The sequence below is a fragment of the Filicampus tigris genome, chromosome 2 (genome assembly GCF_054856515.1).
Source record: "Filicampus tigris isolate MCC_2025a chromosome 2, RoL_Ftig_1.0, whole genome shotgun sequence".
Classification (NCBI taxonomy): domain Eukaryota; kingdom Metazoa; phylum Chordata; class Actinopteri; order Syngnathiformes; family Syngnathidae; genus Filicampus; species Filicampus tigris.
The window spans coordinates 31,244,092-31,263,839 of record NC_141218.1 but is presented as its reverse complement, the minus strand read 5'-3'; the positions used below and the strand labels follow the sequence as shown (position 1 = coordinate 31,263,839).

Here is a 19,748-nt window from a genome sequence, read left to right as displayed (position 1 = left end):
TATGTTTTTCAACCTTTTGGGAGCTTTTTCTGGCCCTCCTGAGGTTAAGCTCAGGAGATGTCGCTAATATTTGTCAACTTTGAGACTTTTCTGTGATTAAGGGCTATATAAATAAATTTGACTTGACTACTCCTTTCTTTCTTCTCCCTTTGAACATGTAAACTGTACCAAACTATCGATGATCTTTTCCTTTCTTTGAGTTTTTCTATTTGTTGTGTTTATATGATCAATCAATCCAAAAAACAAAAACAGGTTTGGCTCATGGGACAGCAGTGCATGACAAGATGTTTTACAGAACAGAAAGTCACTGAACAATATAGGTATGATTACACCTCAAGCAGTGATGTGGAGGCAAGAGGGGGTTGTTTTGTCAGTAGGGCATGCAAATTTACAGTCTTAGGAACAACGCTGAATACAGAGTCAGCGGCAAGAAACATGCTATGTTAATTAATAGTCAGCCTTTGTGTTCACGATTCATTTCAGTTACTTTACCCAGTATATTTGGTGCTACGACACATACCAGTCATTTTGTTGTCAGATTGTTTTGAAATCAAATTACGGCATAGAATGTCTCCACGGTTTTACATTGCAAACATTCCTTGTGATTTGAATCAGTATGTACAAGATTTATGGCCAATTTCAGTTTATTATGTACAAATGTTGTTGACTGTGTGGAAGCTCTGAGGACCGCCGGGTTCCAATTAGCGATCGAAGCAAACAAACAGTCGTGCAATGTGAACGTATCCCAGTTTCCTTTACAGCGCTGCTAATAGTTTTTAGCAATGTCTTGAGTTCAGGATGGTACAGAAAAAATCCAGACGGGGCTTTCATGACTTCAAATGGAGTGAATTGGCCAATAGGCCTTTCTTTTTATAGTTTTTGCTTGTATTTGTGACTTTTACGACTCTTAATTGCCAGCATGTCTAGGGGGGAAGTGTGTTAGTGACGTTATTATTGGATGGATGACTGAGGTTTGGGCGGTAGGTTACTGTGTGTGGTGGATGTGCCGGGTGATGGACAAGGGGGTGGTCAGAGGACAGGACCTCTCTCAGAGGAGTGGCTGTTAACCCTTGACCTCGCTGGTTAAGCCTGCAGGGTGGTGGTGGTTGAGGCGGAGGGCGTGCAGGGGGTGGGTGGGGGCTGCTCCCTGATGTCTGCCTGGTTCAGGGGCACATGATGGCAGGCAGAGAGGGCGGCAAGGTGTCTAATCTGTTTTTTGTCTGTGAGGCGTTTTCACCTCCCCCGCCATCCTTCTTCTGAGAGAAGCATTTGAGAGGCAGGACAATGTCAAAGGGAAGTGTCTTATTTTATGAGCCATTTAAAGGGGATGGTGGTCTGCCCACAAAGGAAAACCAGAGAAGTAGTGGAGTGCTGATGAATGCCACGGCACACAGTCACGTTTGTTTACAAGGTGCTGTTCCCTTGTTTTGACCGCCATAAATGGCTATTTTCCTCTTCGGATTGACACCCCAGCAAAGTTTTCTCTCTGTGTCTTGTTACATCTTTGAGTACTTGGGAAGCTGTTGTCTCGAGAGGCCCCTAAAAGGATGATTCAGTTCACCCAAAACAAAGACTATTCATGTTGGCGACTGAAGGAAAATGATTGGAAAAGGTTGCTGTAAATAAGTAACGCTGACAGCATGATGTCGACTTCCACTGGCACTCGGTGTCTTGTGCCTCAAGTTTGTTTTTTGTGCATTAGCCGGAAGTCAAGAAATTGACATCCAAAGTATGCATGAGCTAAGAACCTTGACTTTTTTGGAGACTCGAGTCTTTGAGCTAACAATACAACATTTGTACGGACATTCCTGTGAAATATCGACCATCTCACTTTTATTTGTGTACTTTGGTAACTAGGGCTATTTTCCATGTGGATATAGCCCTTATGAGTGCTGTGCGGTGTGGCCCCTGCTGGAGGGTGGGCGGTGAGTTGGATGTCTGTTAGACCTAAAAGTTCAGTGTGTATATGTGTGTGTGTGTGTGTGTGAGTATACCCTGTGCTCCCAGTGCCTCCAATCATGCCTGTACAAAGAACCATGTGTTGAGCAGTGATGTGATGTGTGAATATGTTTAAGTTGGGGCTGCCAGCGTGCGTACATGTGAGCGTGCACGTGGACATGAACGGGGGCGTGCTGGGGTGGGCGAGGGTTGGAGAGAGAGATGAGTTTGGGGAAAGGACTGTGAGAGAAGTCACTAGAGGATTATATGGACTTGATCCCAGACAGAGGGGTCCAGTTGATGGCGCCAGGGTGCATCCCTCCTTTGGATGCCTTTTAAACAACGATGACTGCAAGTCACTATTGGGCATATCGTTTTAAAAACCAGATTGTATTTGTTTTCTGTTTGAACCACCATCTGTTACAGTACAATGCGTGTTCGTTTTATATACTACTGTATATCCTTATTATCATTTTTTTTATTGCAATTTCACTTTTCTAAATGATAATCCAGTAGATGGACAAATAACTTTGATTTACGACTTATTGTTAGAGCTGTGTGATATAATATACTGTACATCATATTGTCATATAAACACATCTTCAGTATTATATAACTTCTCGTTCATACCGTTGCTTTGCCTGCCGTTGTTTTATTGACGGTAGAAGGTAAGAAGCGGAAATGACGTCTATTTGCGTCATAAGGTTATCTGTACATCGGTTATTTTGATCGGGATTTTCCAATTGATTACAGCTACAATGTATACGGAAGTAACTATCCATTCACGCATGTAAAACGGGTAATCCCGAATGTTTCACAAACTGAAATTTTGACCTGAACCCGAATATTGACTATATCTAAACATAGTCAGTGATTAGCAAGCTATTGTCTTGTTACAGAAGCACAGTTTGTGCAACTGCCGTGATAAGTAGTACCTCAAACTCAGTGACACTGGTGGCGGCAACGTTCCTATCAAAGGCAATGCATGTGCATTGAAAACACTGGTCCATGGCAATTTTTAATCAGAGAGAGCTTTATATGTCACCAAATATATTTTTGACACATATTTTAAAAAATGTCTTTACTTTTTTTTCTACCTCATCAGGTTTTTGAGATTTAATATGTGCAATACACAAAACATGACATTGAAAAATGATAAACCATAAATTTGTACAGTACAGATTTTACCATGCCTTGTAATTTATAGCGATAATGTTTCAGAAAAAAAATCCAACTGATGCTAGAGAAAAAACGAGGGCAGATTCAGAATCAGTCCCCCCCCCGAAAAAATCTGCATTGTAAATAGCGTACATAAAGAGAAAAACATCAGCCAGTTTTGCTGTTGATTTTTGCTCATGTTAGAAGGGCTATAATTGGCTGAATCTGTCCCTAATTTTATTCATTATATTGTGTATGCAGTATAAAATGTGTTTGATAGATAAATTGAAAAAAAGATGAGAGGGAATTGTCATTCATTTTATGCATTTTTAAGGAAAAATACTTCATGAGGATATATACCATGATTGGGATATAACATTACCTAGTACCTACAGTATATCATTATGTGAAATTTTGTCCATATTGCACAGCAGTACTTGGCGTTGCAAAGTTAAATTAAACTATTAAAGCCAAGGTTAAAGCTCTTCCCTGTGCAAGGAGCAAAAATTCTTTGCAGGCACCTCCACTTGGGGAAAATTAAACACACCACCATACATGGCCTGAAAGGATCCCCTTGTTCTTTTTTTTTTTTTTTTTTTACATGTTATCGCTGCTGCAGCGTTACATTCATTCTTCTTTTAAATTAATGTCAAAATGTTCCTTTTACAAGATTGACAGTTAATAATGTGTGAAAAATAGTAACTTTTACAAAATGGTTGATTGGAGCAAGCTCCCCAATAGTTTGGATTAATTGACAATGACAATTGTGCAACAGAATTACAAAGTCAGTGAGAAAGAGGGAGAATAATGTAGCAATGAACTGTCAGTGACTACGTTTACGTTCAGGCTAAGGTAAAAATTCTGGTTTCTGAAACATTCAGAATAATCTGTTTACATATATGAGCAGACAGTTACTCCCGTATACAGGGTAATTGTGAATAACTGGACTATCCCAATCAAAACCGTGACACCTGGACAAAGTCATGGTGCAAATACAGTAGATGTCATTTCCGCTTCTTACTTTCTACCATCAATAAAAGACATACTGTAATGTCACCCACTACACTAGTAAAGTAGTCTGTTTCCTCTTCTCTACAAAAATGTGTCTCTGTGCTGTCTGAGTTTCGCCATGTTTGTTTATCTCTGCTTGCGTATTTCCGGTGGTTTGTATCGTGTTTGGTCTGTTTTTTGTTTTTTTTTTTGTTTTTTTTGTTTCATGTTTTGCTCTGTGTCTGTCTCGTCATGATTATTGTGTCCACCTGTGTGCTAACCAATCAGCTCCCTCCGACCCTCTGTGTCTTGTCCAGGTGTTCCTCGTATCGTCAACTTCTCTGTATTTAGTTCTCTGCATTCTTTCAGTCCTTGTTGGTTCGTTTCGGTTTGTCTTGCCACTTGTCAAAGTCAAGTCCAGTCTAGTCCGGTCTTAGTGTTTGAGTTTGTTTTGGTCCTTACTGTTTTTGTCATATCACAGTACCTTGTTTGCCCTTTTGTTTTCTTTAAATGAAATACTTGATCTTGCACTTAATTTTTTGCCTCCTGCGTTTGGGTCCTCCTCCACAATAACCTGACAGGGTTGTGTGCCAAATGTACTGCCTATAGTCATAAGACCTATCCTTGCGGATAGAGCATGCGCAGAACACAAACTAATGTTCAATGGAGGTATCCCGCTTCCCGTTAGAAAAGGAGTAACCCCGCAGGTTTTTAAAATCCCAAATATGAGCATATCCAGGTTTTTGCTGGTGTTTACATGGGCATTTAAAACCTGATTACTGTATTGCTAATCTTTGGGTTTTGAAGAGTTATTGACTGCATATAAACATAGTCACTAATAACAGGGGGGTGCCAGGACAAGATAAGATTCACATTTAGTTGATGTACCTATATCTATAAGCTTTCTTTGATGTGATGATGATAGATGTTACATTTCGGTGACTGGCAACTCCAGCAAGGGTCAAAGTTAATTTCTGTAGTCTCTGTACTCTACAGTCTTTAAAGTAGGGCTGGACAATTATGGAAAAAATGATAATCACAACTCTTCATTGATTTCAAAACTTAGCAACATTGTGCATTCAGGGTACTTTCCCAATGTCGGGAACTTGTAATTGTGCTGTTCTGCACATTGATCATTTTTCTCCGATTATCACTTTTTAAAGATCAAGAGAAGCCAAAATTGAAATCACAATTTCATTTCGATTAGTCGTCCAGGCCTACATTAAGTTACTGTATACAGTATAATGTATATTACTAGTACTCACTGTAACTTTTTTTAAAGTCTGTGTACTTACTGTATCAGTGGAGGTACTTGAGTGAAGCCGCTTATCATAAATTGGCTGTGCAATACAATGATGATGACTACGATTTGTAGTGTACTACATAAATTATCTTATTTTGATTTAAAATTTAAGAAAAACAACATGCAGTAGGTATCCTTCAGTGAGGTATCCTATATTTGGAATGTCATGCTGACGGATCGCTGTTCTTGTGTTTTTGGCTTGAAAAGGCAGCGTGTTTGTCGGAACAAACGTGTGCGGCTGAATGAAATTAGTCAGTCACCGTAACTGATTTCACTTGTCTTCTATTTCTGTATCCACAGCTTTGGTATGTTTGAGAGAACCAGTGCAATAGTTAGATCGAGCATAAATTCATTAGTCATGCGACTCATGCCTGTAGAGTGAGGCACAAGGATGATGTAATAAAACAGCATCTGTTACACTGTTCACGTGACCGGCGTTGAGTTAACGTACTCAGTACGTGTGCGCTAAAAGGGTTTGAGTTTGTGAGTTTTTGCCCGACAAGTGACTTTAGATGCCTGCCTTACCCCTCAGACGCTACACCAGTAAAGGGGACGAACGCCTGGCCCAAGCAGGATTTTGAACAACTTCTCAGGCACCACTATCAAAGGGGAAGTAGAGTGAGGAATGATTCCACCGCAAATGAAGAGGTCTGTTATTATATGCAAATACCGCAAATTCCCATCATGCAGAAGCAACTGCTGTGGCGGGCCAAGAGCAAGGGCAGGGTTCCCGAAGTTGTGCAAACCTTACTTTGGTGTCAGAGTGGCATGCACACTGAGCAAAAGGATTTTTTTTCTTCTGTCTGGAAATAAAATCGCCAACGGCGATGCACTTGCGTTTTAAAATATGTGGAAAAATAGCAATGACATCATCGGCGACTAGTCCACTCGACTTTCATCACATTCATCATGCAACCACTAGAGGTTGGGAAAGCAAGTAGTTAGGTACTAAAGGCTAAATTGATACACAGTAGCGAGGGAGACTATCATTTCCTTATATTCAAGGCCGATAGACCATGCGAGGGGAAATTGTTAATCTGTTGCTCCAGTATCATTCCTCCTATGTGATTCCTCTTTTATGCTATTTGACACTGTCGCTGTGACTTATTTTTTTTAAACTTCCCTTTGCCCCAAATGTTAGTTTTGGTGTGCGACCTGAATGCATGTGTGAGAAGATGGTCTCATACTATGAGCTCTGCTTTTTTGTCTGCAAGTTTCCCCATGTGCTGTGACACATGATCTTACAGTATTTTTACGATTGCTTTTTCTCTCTCTCTTCCAGGAGCGTCACTGAAAGTCTGTCCGCAGGGTTTCTCCTGCTGCACTGTGGAGATGGAGGAAAAGCTGAGCCAGCAGAGTCACTACGATATCAAAGCCCCTGTCTCCAGGCTTAGCACCAATCTACAGTCGACCTTTAGACAGAGGCATGAGCACTTTGACCGTAAGCGAGCACTCATACGCAAACACCACCAGCGACCTTTCACGCTACAGTACATTTGCCGCAAAGTGTTCCTCTACTACCAGCAGTAGCGTGCATGCCGCATGCTTTTTTGACGGGCGCTCCCATCTGCCATAGCGTTGCCCTGAGCGGAGACAGTTGGTCTGTGTCCACGGGCCCGTCCACCTGTCTCGCAACGTCTCAGTGCCGCCCCTCAGCGGCCGCCTCGACCGGCCTTCCTTCCCTAGGGAGACGCACACGCTCCCAGACGGACCACACACATCTTCAGATTTGTGCTTCCTTTTCCTCTGTGTGCACGTGTGTATTCCTGTAAATAGTTGGATCAGATTACGCTTGTGGAGGGCGGAAGCACTTGGGAACATGCAACACTGGGGAAGTGGCACAACGTTCGACTGTTCAGGCGCCCTCCATAGGCACCGCTGTTGTTCAGACACTATAGATGTAGTTCTTGTTTTAAGATTAAGGCGTGTTAGCAAGAGTATGGAAAGGATGATGCAACAGTCATGTTGAGGTGTCGGGTTAGTTTATGTATGCGTGTTATGCATGTCGTATGTGCACGTCTGTGCGTCCGTGGGTCGCAGACCTTGACATCTTGTGTGTCTGCGAAAGAGAGCGAAGGATTGTCAGCAACAGGGTGCGTGTGTATTGCAGCCAGATGTGAACTGGAATGTGACGTGTCGGAATGCCGTGGCAGCTCACTTCGTCCCGCCCCTCGCTTTCTCCTTTTTGCTGCCCTTTGTCCCCACCTTGTGCCTCTCCTGACATTCCCTCTTGTTCTACTCAAATCTTTCTTTTCCACCATCCATTTCTTTTTCCTAGTCTTCCCTGACCATGTGTGTGCTTCTTTTTGTACTCACTCAGGTCCAAGTTGCTGTCTTGTCAAGGGATCCTCTCAAATAGTTTTAAAGCATCAAAAGATTATACATATTGCGCAATTCTTTATTTCCTGCTGTAGCAATTTTTTTTTAATTGACTTCAATTTATGATATTAGTTGAACTCAAACATACAGATCCACCCAAGTACCTCCAAAAATGGTTGCGCAAATGTGTTGCAAGAGTAAAGAATTAACCGCTTAAATCTCACATGCTTTAAATATGACTAAATACCGCAAGTCATACAGACTATTTTAAAAGTCATGAAGTTTGTCTGGGAGGTGTCAGCCCAGAGCCGGCAGTGAAATTATAACCTACTTTTCGTTTACCTTTGGTGCACCCCCATGACTGCAGGAAGCTCGCGGCTCTGTTCAAACTGTTAGATGTGGAATCTCTTTACAAAGACCTGCTGCGCTTTCTTCCACTTGCACCATTTGACACCTCTCACCGCTCATGACATGTTCTCATCGCTGTCCTATTATGTACTCCTTATACTCCAAGGCACCCTGGAGCTGACACAAAGTGCCTATCCTTGTATTAACTGTTCATGAAGATGACATGAACGGCGCTATGAATCTCTGTGCATAAACGTAGCTCGAAATGTCCGTGAAAACAGACATGACTACACACATGTACACACTAGCAAACCTCCGGAAGTGGGTGTATGTGATTAGACACGCTCTCACCCTGTGCCTGGAGCTAGAAGTCATGGCCAATTAGGAGACCGAAATAGTTCTCCCCACTTTGTCATGATCTCAGCCTGTCTGTCGGCCTTATTACTCCGACCCTGTTCAGTGGAGAAGGCTTATGTGTGGAATTTAAGAACGTGGATTAAGGCTTCTAACAAGAGACACCCATCGCCAGACATCCAGCAGCAGGAGTGACGGAATCACATCCCATGAGAAAAGAGTGAGGAGCAAGGACTAATTGGCACAAATAGGGGTGCAATTACTTCTTGGGTTGGGATTGGGAGGAGCAGCGTTTAAAGGAACACAGGTGGGGGTGCAAGGAGGAGGAAGTGGAGTGGGAGTTGCTAAAATGCTCTGTTCCTGTAACGCATTAAGATCATTGTTTCTAATTTAGGGCTCCTATGCATGTGTAGATAGATGACGGAATGGCTGGAGGAAGGACTACACGTAACCATGTTGTGTGTAAGAGTTCCCTTCGCAACATGTCATCTCATCAACATTGCAAGATGCCTGTGTAAAATGTTGCTCATACTCTTGGCTTGGATAGCCCCTCTTCCTCCTTTCCTCCCATTGTCCTCCTCTCCATGTCCATCAACAGGGTCCTACATTAAGCTTTTTGGTTGTTGGGCCACTCTGACCCATGTTGTGGTGGGTGGCCTTGCCAGAAGCGGCAGTGGCCGTGGAGGTTCATGATATAATATGTAAGATATACCTTTCATTGATTATTTCATATTTAGCATCTTTGTACTGTGTCATTCAAGCCTTTAAGAAAGTGTTATTTCTCTGAAGATACTTTATATTTGCTTTTTGCAGTAGAAAACCGAACTGAATTTTTAACATTTGACATTTTCTGACCTTAAAAAAAAAGTAGTTCCTTATGGAAGGGTATACCCTGACTCTCCCAAAACTATGTGAACAGTGTAGTAAAAAAATCAATGAGTTTAAATGCATAAGTATTTACTGGGTTTTTTTTTTTTTGCTGGCCCAGTCGGGTCAGCGTCAGGGAACTTCTGACACAGTGTCCCAGGGCCACTGTATAGAACCTTGCTTTACTCTTTTTACTGACTTTAAACTTGTTGGTATTGTATAATTCCATGGTTGGGGGTGAACCTTTTGTTTTAATCTCAGTCAGTGAAGGGTACAACTTGGTTTCTTGTCATCTGCTGTGAGTGCCTGTGCATGTGATTTGGGGGCTGCAATGTTTCCGGTATCCTTGGAAACACAGTGGGGATTTGGAGTTAAAAAAGCCCTCAACTTAACCCACCCCATGCTGCCCTCCACTCCTCCCCTTCCCCATTTTTTCTTTTTAGTGTGTCAGTCTGGAGTGGAAGTGACAGCATTACGAGGGGACCTTGTGTGTGTGCGTGGGGGTGAGTGGGTGTGCGCGCGTGTGTGTGTGTGTGGCAAGGAACGTTTAGTGTCTCCCTCTGTGAGAGCATGGGAACTTTACATTTCAAAGGCAAGTATAGGGCACCCAGAGAAACTGCAGTGGGACAGAAGTTTTGTGTGCACGCGGCAGCGAGGGGGAGAAAGGAGACGAGTGAAAGGGGGCCGCGAGCGTCCGCTTGCCTGCATGCACGACTGAAGGCGACGCATTTTTCAGTGACTCTGTGGAATTCTCATTTTGTTCAGATTAAGAGAGTCGGGGGTAAGGGGGACTGGATTATTGAGGGTAGGTGGAGGAGGGGGGTGATGGACATTCCTCAGGATGAAGTAGGTCATTGTTCCCTGTCTACTGAAGAGAGATCGCTGAAGGAACTGATGAAGTGAAAGCAGTATAGGGAGGGAGATGTTGGGATGGGTAAAGGCATACAGGTCTATATGTAGGAGGGGAAACAGTTCTCATTATGCAGTAATCCTATTGAAAAATGCCTCTGAAGGACTGTCCAAGAGAAGCCAGGAGAAATGAAAGCCAATGGAATGTGACAACAGAAAAACTGCCATTGATGATGGTCAGTTTGATGTAAGGAGATGTCACTGCTGAATGGCCCTTCTGCAGACATTTTCCAACAGCCTGTATTCTTCAAGTCTTGATCCTTTGGCTTAGGACTCCAGGAAAGTGGACTATTTCGACAGCATTCGTTTACATTTGTTTTTCTTTGACCGTTTTAGAAACTTCTGTGATTGTGTGGGATCTGATTTGGCCAAAAAAAATTCTATTATACATCAGCATTCATCCATTTTTTTTTTTTTACTCACTAGATGCTTAGGCTTAACACCAATCACACATTCAATCAAGCTTTACTTGTGTAGCACCCTTTATGCAAGAATTGTCACAATGTTGTGCTTTCTACATTAAAAGCATGCACAGTAAATGGAAACAAAACACACAAAGATGATACAACTGTCAGGAAACGTCATTGGTAAAGAAACATTAGAGGCAGAGTAAAGGTAAAAAGCTAAGTACAAAGGTCATCAAGTGTACTACTACTACTACTAATAATAAGAGTAATCCAAAACAGAGTATTAGTCAAATAAAGAACATTCTGAATCAACAGCACCTCTGCTGAATACAACCAAATGGTGCACTGTATTTTTTCTCACTTGCTTAACGATGCAATCAATAAATACTGCGCAACGGTCATAGGTCCAAATGACCCGAATGGAAGGTTGTTTGTTTAGTAATGACACAAATCTCTCCTTGTCTTTCGCCCCCCTACAGAGTTCTTCCGGGAACTTTTGAAAAATGCAGAGGAATCACTGCACAGCATGTTTGTACGAACCTACGGGATGATGTACGTGCAGAATGCCGAGCTGTTCAAGAACTTCTTCCAGGCCCTGACGCGCTACTACGTGTCCGGCAGCGCGGCTGTAAACCTGGAGTCCATGCTGTCGGACTTTTGGGCCGACCTCCTGGAGAGGATGTTCCGGCTGGTCAACGTGCAATACGAATTCAGTGACGCCTACATGGAGTGCGTCAGCCACCACACGGAGCAGCTGCAGCCCTTTGGGGACGTGCCTCGCAAGCTGCGCATCCAGCTGACGCGTGCTTTTGTTGCCACGCGTACGTTTGTGCGGGGCCTCAAACTCATGCCGGAGGTGGTCAACAAAGTCTCAACGGTGAGAGTAGAAGAGTTGCGCTTTTGCCAGCGATAAACCTTTGGCAAGGAATGCGGCGCTGTGTTTTTCCTGAACATATCATTCTTGGCTACGATTCCATTACAGCCCGATAACATAAACCACTTTGCTTTCGCTAGTGTGACATGTTTTTCCACTGTACAGGGTGATTAATTGATGATTAGATTATACTGTTTTGTGAAATAATGGCTTGTAAACTAAAGAGTCAGTGTGCACATATATTATTGAGTCAATGTTTGTCTTCCAACTGCCCTGCAGGTCAGCGCCTCTCCCAGCTGTGTGCGAGCGGCCATGAAAATGTTGTACTGTCCCTACTGCTCGGGCCAAGTGGCGCTGAAGCCCTGCCAGAATTATTGTCTGAATGTGATGCGGGGCTGTTTGGCCAACCAGGCAGACCTGGACACAGAGTGGAACAACTTTCTGGGTTAGTCACATTATCAACACACTCCAGAAGTCCCTCTAGTCTTGTGTGGAATCTCCTTGCCTCTGTCATTTTATTACACCGCTCTTGGTTTTCAGAGTTGACCAAATTCCAAATTACTCTCTACCTGTATTGCCATGATAACATAAGTGGGTCAAAGATATTTGGTTAAAGTTTCTGGGCTGTATGTATTTAACTCAGTGATTCCCAACCAGTCTGCCGCGAGCGATGATCAGGTGTCTCATGGGAAATGATTCCGTTTCATTCAAAGGGGAAGTCAACCCAAACATTGTCTTTACATGAAAATGTTCTATAGCATATATTTTCTGTATATGATTGTAGTGATGCGTTTTGTTCAGTCAATTGATGCAGCGCAAGTAGAAGCACAACAGACGTTCTTTCGTTCGCCCATACCAAAACTGTTACAAATTGAAAATAGTACGGAAAAAAAGGCTATTTTTATGACGATTTTGAGTATAACCCCAGTTGTTTGTGAAACGGGTCATTCCCAAGGTTCCACTGTAGTTATTTGGTGTTGTGCTATGAGAATTTTGCTCATCTAAGATATGTGCCTTGGCCCAGTAAAGTTCGGGAAACACTGCTTTAACTCACTTTGGAAACACCATAGTCAACTTTCTTGGTAGACACAAAGCCGTATCAGTTTCATTAATATCATTTATCGATGGGATAATAAAAAGTTTGAAATTCTGTTGCTATTCTGACACAGGTGATTATTGAAATATGATTGCAGCAAAATAATTTCATAGCACAGCTTAGTGGCTTGTGTTTAAAATGTACCAGCTGTAGTCTGGAGTTATGTCAAAACAAGTTCAAGATTTTGTGTTCACTGCACCAGATTTGACTATTAATCTGCTAACACTGTTGTGTGGGGAGCCACCTGGAATTCACTGCCACAGCACTATGCTGCAGACTTTGACTTTGCTTCCCCCTAGTGGAAATGATTTGCAACACCAAAGTTTGAGATGGTTAAAGGTACCTTCTCCATGAATGATTTCTAACTTGGTAGTTTGTCCAATTGTTTTTAGATGCCATGCTTGGTCTGGTTGAGAGGCTGGAGGGTCCTTTCAATTTCGAGTCTGTCGTGGATCCCATTGACGTGAAGCTTTCCGACGCCATCATGAATATGCAAGAGAACAGCATGCAAGTTTCACAAAAAGTCTGTATTTTTCCATCTCTTTGACAGATGCAGGAAGTACACTGACTCAATAGCAGTTAACCTTTTTCCTTGGCGGGCAGGTATTCCATGGATGTGGCCAGCCTAAACCGAGCATGGCGTTCCGCTCCAAACGTTCTGCCAAGGACACAGTCTTCTCTGGTCGCTTCCGCCCATACAGCCCTGACGCGAGACCAACAACCGCTGCTGGAACAAGCTTAGACAGACTGGTAAGGTCTGAGATGATAGCTCTAGAGCAGTGTTTCTCATTCTCTAGTGAGCCAAGGCACATATTTCACATCGGAAAACATCTCGCGGCACACCACTTAGCAAAAAGTGGCTATACGCGGTCATTACGTACCTTCTGTCATCTAATTACTATACGTGGTTGGCATATATACATTCACAAACCGTTTTTTTTTTATTAGAAGTATATTTTCTTTCTCAAAATATCTGACATTGGATGATTTCACGCGGCACACCTGATGATCACTCACGCCACACTACTGTGCCACGGCATACTGCTATAGAGCACTGTGTGTCTTTTTGTGAGGCAGTACTTGAGTTGTGTTTTCTACAACAGACGAATGATGTAAAGAAGAAGTTGAAACACGCCAAGAAGTTCTGGTCCACATTGCCAGACACTGTTTGTGCTGGTGAGAGAATTGCACCTGGTGATGACTGCTGGAATGGAACAGCACAAAGCAGGTAAATTATTTCATATAGACATGATGTTCTTGTAAAAAAAAAAAAAAAAAAAAAATAGCTCACATTAAAAAAAAAAAATCACAATATTCTGTTTTTGTACATAATAACAGCATTCACAAAGAAATAGGCTTGGCCAGCCATGCACTTAGGTGGCAGCAAATGAAACTAACCACCAGAGGGTGCTGGAACTGCACAAATGGAAAACAACTTGGGCTTTTAAACAGATTTGCTGCTATTATCGAGATATATATTGTGATATCCCTATTACACGCCAGGCCACACCTCTTAAAGGCACATGCATGCTCCCAGACATTACTTGAACCTTTTTACTTGCAATTGTCATTTTGTGTTCAAATGCATTTGCAGTGTGTTTAAAAAGTGTGTTCTATTAGGATTTTGTTTATAAATATATCTAAAGCATGTGGGAGGGGCAAAGCAAAACAGTTCTGGGTGGGAATGGGAACCAATGCCCTCGCCCTGCAATTTGGGTTTCTCTCCACTGCACAGAAACCCAGCAATACAAACTGGCGGACATTAGTGCAATTGTGCAGTCCTGCACCTGAGCTCATATTGTGCAATACCCAATATTCCCCACTACTGTAATACCGTGCAATACTCAACATTCCCCACTACTGTTAGTCTAGTTTTATTTTTATCCAATGCTGTTCCTTACATTTCACTACAGCACTGCAGCACTGTCACTTACTTAGAGTATTTTTCCTCTGTACTATGTACAGGCCAAAATGAGTGTTCCTCATACTTTTTATGTAGATGTATGTTGGTGTGTATATACATGTGTATATACACATGTTACTGCTTATATTTACATAGGTTTGATCCCGAATGTTTGCCGTCAATGTTATACATTAATGGCTACATTATGCCGCCGTCCCTGTGTGACCTATATTTTTGCTGCTGTAACAATGAAAATTTCCCCACTGTGGGATCAATAAAGGCATTCTTATCTTATCTTATCAATACATCTACTTGTACTAAACCAGCTAATATTGCTGATTGTGTCACATAGGTATGAGGCAGTTGTCATTGGCAATGGGCTGGCCAATCAGGTATCCAACCCTGACGTGGACGTGGACATTACCAAGCCAGACATTGTGATTCGAAGTCAGATTGCAGTCCTGAAGGAAATGACAAGTTGGCTGAAAGCTGCGTACAGTGGCAATGATATCTCAATCGATAACGGTGAGAATACTAATCTTTCAATTGCTTCTGACGATATGTACCAATACATCACTTTCTGCGTCTCTGTATACTCAGACGAGGAAGCCAGCGGAGGGGAGGAGAGTGGCAGCGGCTGCGATTCTCCATCCTGTGACATGGATCGGGACATCTACTTCTCCACCCCTCCCATCCCGGTGGATCCTCGGGTTAATCTAGTGCACAGTGACACATCAGCTGGTGTAGCCCTGCAGGGAAGCGTGGCACTGGTGCTCTGCGGGCTGGCCCTGCTTGCTGCCCACTTGAGATAAAAGTATTTGGGCTGGGAGACGAAGAGAATGACTGAGAACGATGGAGTGAAGGGGAAAACTGTCAGAAAGACTTTAACAAGACTGCTTCAGGACCTCAGACAGTCCACCATTGGAGGGGTGGGGAGAACTCTTCTTAATATTACAATAATTTCACTTTTAATTATTTGTTTGCATGTTTCGAGGACAACAGTGTACAACAATCCGATTCTCATCCCAAGAAAGCCAGCTTTTCCACTAACTAAAATCTTGATTCCTTGTGGCTCTGTTGGAGCTACACTCGTGTCGTGCCTGCAGCATTAGGAAAATTCTATAAGTGTCTTTTTTAGACCGTTTAATGTCATACTTCAGTGTGTGCCTTCTTCAATAATGCCATCTACAATACATAACTAACACATGGTACCTATGATGGAACATACCTCACCATTGGTGTCCTTCCATCCTACAGAGATCTGCAAATAACATACAGTAGATTGTAGTAGTTCTATTAGAGCGGTGATAATGAGTGTTCGTCTCTGACAGTCATGTATCACTCCGTGTGCAAACTGTGAATCTCTGTGCATTTATGCATGTACAGTACCTACAACAGCCAGTATGAAATTCTGGGGAATGGAGAGTCTTGACTTGTTTCTCTCCACTTAGAGAAACAGTGTCGGCTCTTTGTTTTGTGTTTGCTTTGGAAAGATAGAATGTCTTGTCAGGGCTGCAGCATTACTTCATACAGTAAATACAAAGAGAGAAGTTACAGCCTTTCTAAGGGGATGGAATCATTCTTTACAAGAGCTTTGAGGGCTCCCGTTGAGTCCAAACCTGCACAGACTACACTATATCGGCTGTGAGCATAATTGTAGCCTCACTTGTAAGTTTCTCTGTTCATCAATTTAGTAATAAGGTCATACCTCATAAATGCTCTCAGTGTCTGTGCAATCTAGTGACTATGGAGTTGAAACTGTCTGTTAGAGATGTTATCTGTGGCTGCCGACCCGGTGAATTGAGAGATCAGGCCTGACGAGGAGCTGGACTCTACCGGTGATACCCCTGAAGACGGCAAAGCTGACAAGTCCCAAATGGCCCCCGTTTTTGTACTGTAAACTCAGTTCACGACTGAAGATTTGACTTTGTACAGTCTTACATGTATGAAAGTAATGTTTCACACAGTCATCTAGACAAGAGAACCAAAAGTGAGTGCTTCGATCAAAAGGAAAGATTATTTTAATACAGGGTTTTTATGTTGAAGAGGTGCTGTATTTTTATTATAGCTATTTTTGGTATGAAGATGTATATTAGGTACTACAGTGGGTTTTGAAAACTACTTTTAGGTGGTTGAACTGGCTCGTGTGCACCATGGTTGCACATTTGTACCTCATACATGGCCTTTTTCAGTATAATTGGACTCCTCGTGAACCATTTACGGTAATCAGTCTATCCTTGCCCTCAGAGCCTCATCATTTCAACTCATGGTTGATGTTGAAGTTTTGTCACAATGGCAACCAAAATTAATGCAATGTCCGGTATGGATTTTGATGATGTTGTTGTTGTTTTGGGGGGATCAATCATACATACAGTAATTGGCGACTTCTAAAGGTAAAATTAATATAGATTTACTCGAATTGTGTCTGTCATGTGCTGAAATTCCCTTTAGGGCGTCATATGTTGTTTGCCAAAAAGCACAACACAAGACTTGCTATTCATTTAATTATTTGGTTTTCTCTTTTCCATGCCATCTCAACAATTGAGGTGATTTTACTAGCCTTTGTACAGTAACTTATGTGTATCTTATTGTCATTGTCATTCTCTCAAACTGGCAAAGACTATCCATAATTTACAGTATTCATTGTCACTTAAACATCACAAAGTCCTTCATTTACATTTTGGGGTTTCACATATGCAATTTTAAGATTTTTTTTTTTTAAGTAGCTTTTCCAAGTAGCATGACGGACCGTAAACATCTGGCCACAGTAAAGACGGGCAGAAAATATTGTACACCGCCTTTTTGCCTCTTGTTTGGCGTTGAAATTGACAGTTTGATTGTAAGCTCACATGAAAATGTCTTCAAAATAAGTGAGCAGTCCAGTCATGAAGACTGAGAATGAATCAGTGAGGACATCACTGTTACAAATCTCACTTTGAAGGACCCCCTATGCAATCAGTTTAAAATCCTGAAGTGCCTGAGCTTCAGCAATTGGATTCGGCATTAGGCATTACTGTATTTCAATTGGTCTCTTACTAACATTTCTTCAAGTGCTTATGCAAGTTTTCATGTCTTGTAGAAGAGTTGCGTTGAGTGAAGAATCCCCCTCCAAAAAAATGAACTTTCAGATTAAGTGTTTTGGGAAATGATGGTAAATGTCTGTGCTTGCGGGCCGCAGCAGCATTTTCCAGCTGCCAGGAGTTGGTCCCGCTGCAGGATGCTGTGTTTTTGAACCACAGAGCAACTTCAGTCTTGGGACGAAGTTGAGTTGGACAGGTGTTGGTAGTCTTTTATCTGTCTTTAGCCTACAAGGAAACTGAATGGACTCAATCATCTCCGAGGAGAGCGTGTGTGAACAACTGAAAAGAATAAGAGAAGTGTAAATAAAGAGCAGCCGTTTTAGATGTCTCTAAAAGAGGCCGTAACATAACAACAGATTTTTACATGTCAGAGTATCTCCTAAATGTTATGGAAAAACAAGATGAGATAGATGTTGAATTGTAAGAAAAAAAATGTATATTAAACATTTCTTAGTCTTGTTGAAATAAAGACTGCCAATATTTAACTGATTGTGAACATCTTCATTTTGTCATCTTTGCACTTTTCACCCGGCTTGGAGTTCACAGATGTCGTCATAACAACAATATGGAAAGTAGGCAACAGATAAGCCCTTGTGCAGTAGTATTAAAGGGTCAATGAATAAGCACAAGTGGTCAACATTCACGATAGAAATATTTAGTTGGTGGTCAGCTTCCATTTTTAATACCACATACCGGTACCTTGGATTTTGTGACTGTGTCCTTTGCTGTTGTATCAGTCCACACAAGACTTTAAGCTACCATTGGGCACAGTTGTTGCACACCACACCACATAGCATGATGCCATGGGGCACATGTAAAAAGACAACACCAATCAGAGCTTTTCAACTGTCATTGACTGTCATTTGCAACCACCTTCCCTAACACACATGCACACGTACACACACACACCCTTTATCAGATAAAATGTTTCAACAACCCCACTTTTTAATTGAATTGCCTTCCAGGTTTTTGGGGAGGAGATATACTATCATCCACCCTAAAGATGCCCCACATGTTCTCAACAGGGTTGAAGTCAGGGGAAGATGGTGAGCCAACATGATTTTTTTTCTCACTTTACTGAAATTGCTGCCACATGCACCTTCAGAATAGGTGGTGACCAACCCTTATCCAGGAGGCACTAGAGGAAATCCAAAATAGTGGGAATCGAACTAAATAAAAAGTCCTTCTTGTGGTCTCTACATCACGCCACAAATAATTTCCATCTGTTAGCATAACGCAGCCGAGTGGACGACGCCCTGGCATTAAGAATGGTCTGCCTGACCGGTTCTGCGCAGTTGCTCTGCAGGGGTTCGGGCCTATCAGCGGCCAATCACGTAAGCAGAGGCGTTGAGGGTCGGGATGCCACATTTGACCTACTTGTTGGGACAACAGATCTTACCAGTTTGGGAGACACCATGGTTCGCTGAATCACAGTTTAGGGCAGGGGAACTATGTTTGGGCTGGCCAGAAAGGGGACACCAGTAACAGCTAAAGACTCTCCTGAAGAACCCTCTGAAGTGGCAGCCAAATCAGACGGAGCGAAGGAAAAGCGTAGCGAAGTCAAGCCGGCTGCAGGTGCATCCTGACCGAGAGGGCTGGAGGTTTTCTCCAGAGAAAAGCAAAGGGGACAGTGGGTCAATTCTTCGGAGGCAAAATGATCAACCTCCGCCCTGCTGAAATAATCCCAAATCATGTGCACTGTATTCGGGTGGAGGCGCCACTCTCCTGGAGGAGGATTCCAACAGGAGAGAGAGTCAGCAAGCTGGTTCAGATCGCCTGGCAGATGTATGGCCTGCAGACTCATCAGACGTGGGGTAACCCACCTGAGAAGGTGCTGGGAGGCCTGTACAACTAGGCGGACCGTCTGCCGCCGTGGCGGTTGATGTCAAAAATAGTTGAAGTGTTGTCCGACCGCACAAGCATCATGCCTCCCCTTCAGGTATTTACTTTTGACCAAAAGTAGATGAGAGCCAGGGGACCTGCACGCAGCTCCAGCACATTGATGTGATTCAGTGCTGTCCCGCACAGACTACATTCCCTGAGCTATCCTGTGCTGCCAGTGAAGCTGGCATCTGCAGTGACTGCGTCACGGGCGGCCACAGTGGGTCGCCTCTCAACAGAAAATCCCAGTCTCTCCATGGTGCCAGAGCAATGAGGCAATGAATGACGTGACCTCCTGAGCTTCTGGAGACTGTGCCACTT

The 19,748-nt window shown here is 42.8% G+C and overlaps 1 protein-coding gene across 3 annotated transcripts in view; it reads left to right on the top strand.

The window, feature by feature from the left end:
* gpc4 (glypican 4) overlaps positions 1–18,031 on the top strand; it is a 45,574-nt gene extending 27,543 nt beyond the window's left edge. For 2 of the 3 annotated variants that reach the window (XM_086023498.1, XM_086023499.1), the window contains exons 2-9: positions 6,672–6,830; positions 11,073–11,470; positions 11,747–11,912; positions 12,956–13,086; positions 13,167–13,313; positions 13,667–13,791; positions 14,819–14,991; positions 15,067–18,031. In XM_086023498.1, the coding sequence (XP_085879624.1) occupies positions 6,672–6,830; positions 11,073–11,470; positions 11,747–11,912; positions 12,956–13,086; positions 13,167–13,313; positions 13,667–13,791; positions 14,819–14,991; positions 15,067–15,278 (1,511 nt within the window). In that variant the 3' untranslated portion in view covers positions 15,279–18,031. Of the gene's footprint in view, positions 1–6,671; positions 6,831–11,072; positions 11,471–11,746; positions 11,913–12,955; positions 13,087–13,166; positions 13,314–13,666; positions 13,792–14,818 lie in introns of all 3 variants that reach the window. The other variant, XM_086023497.1, reaches the window with a different exon arrangement.
* The last annotated feature ends 1,717 nt before the right edge of the window (positions 18,032–19,748 follow it).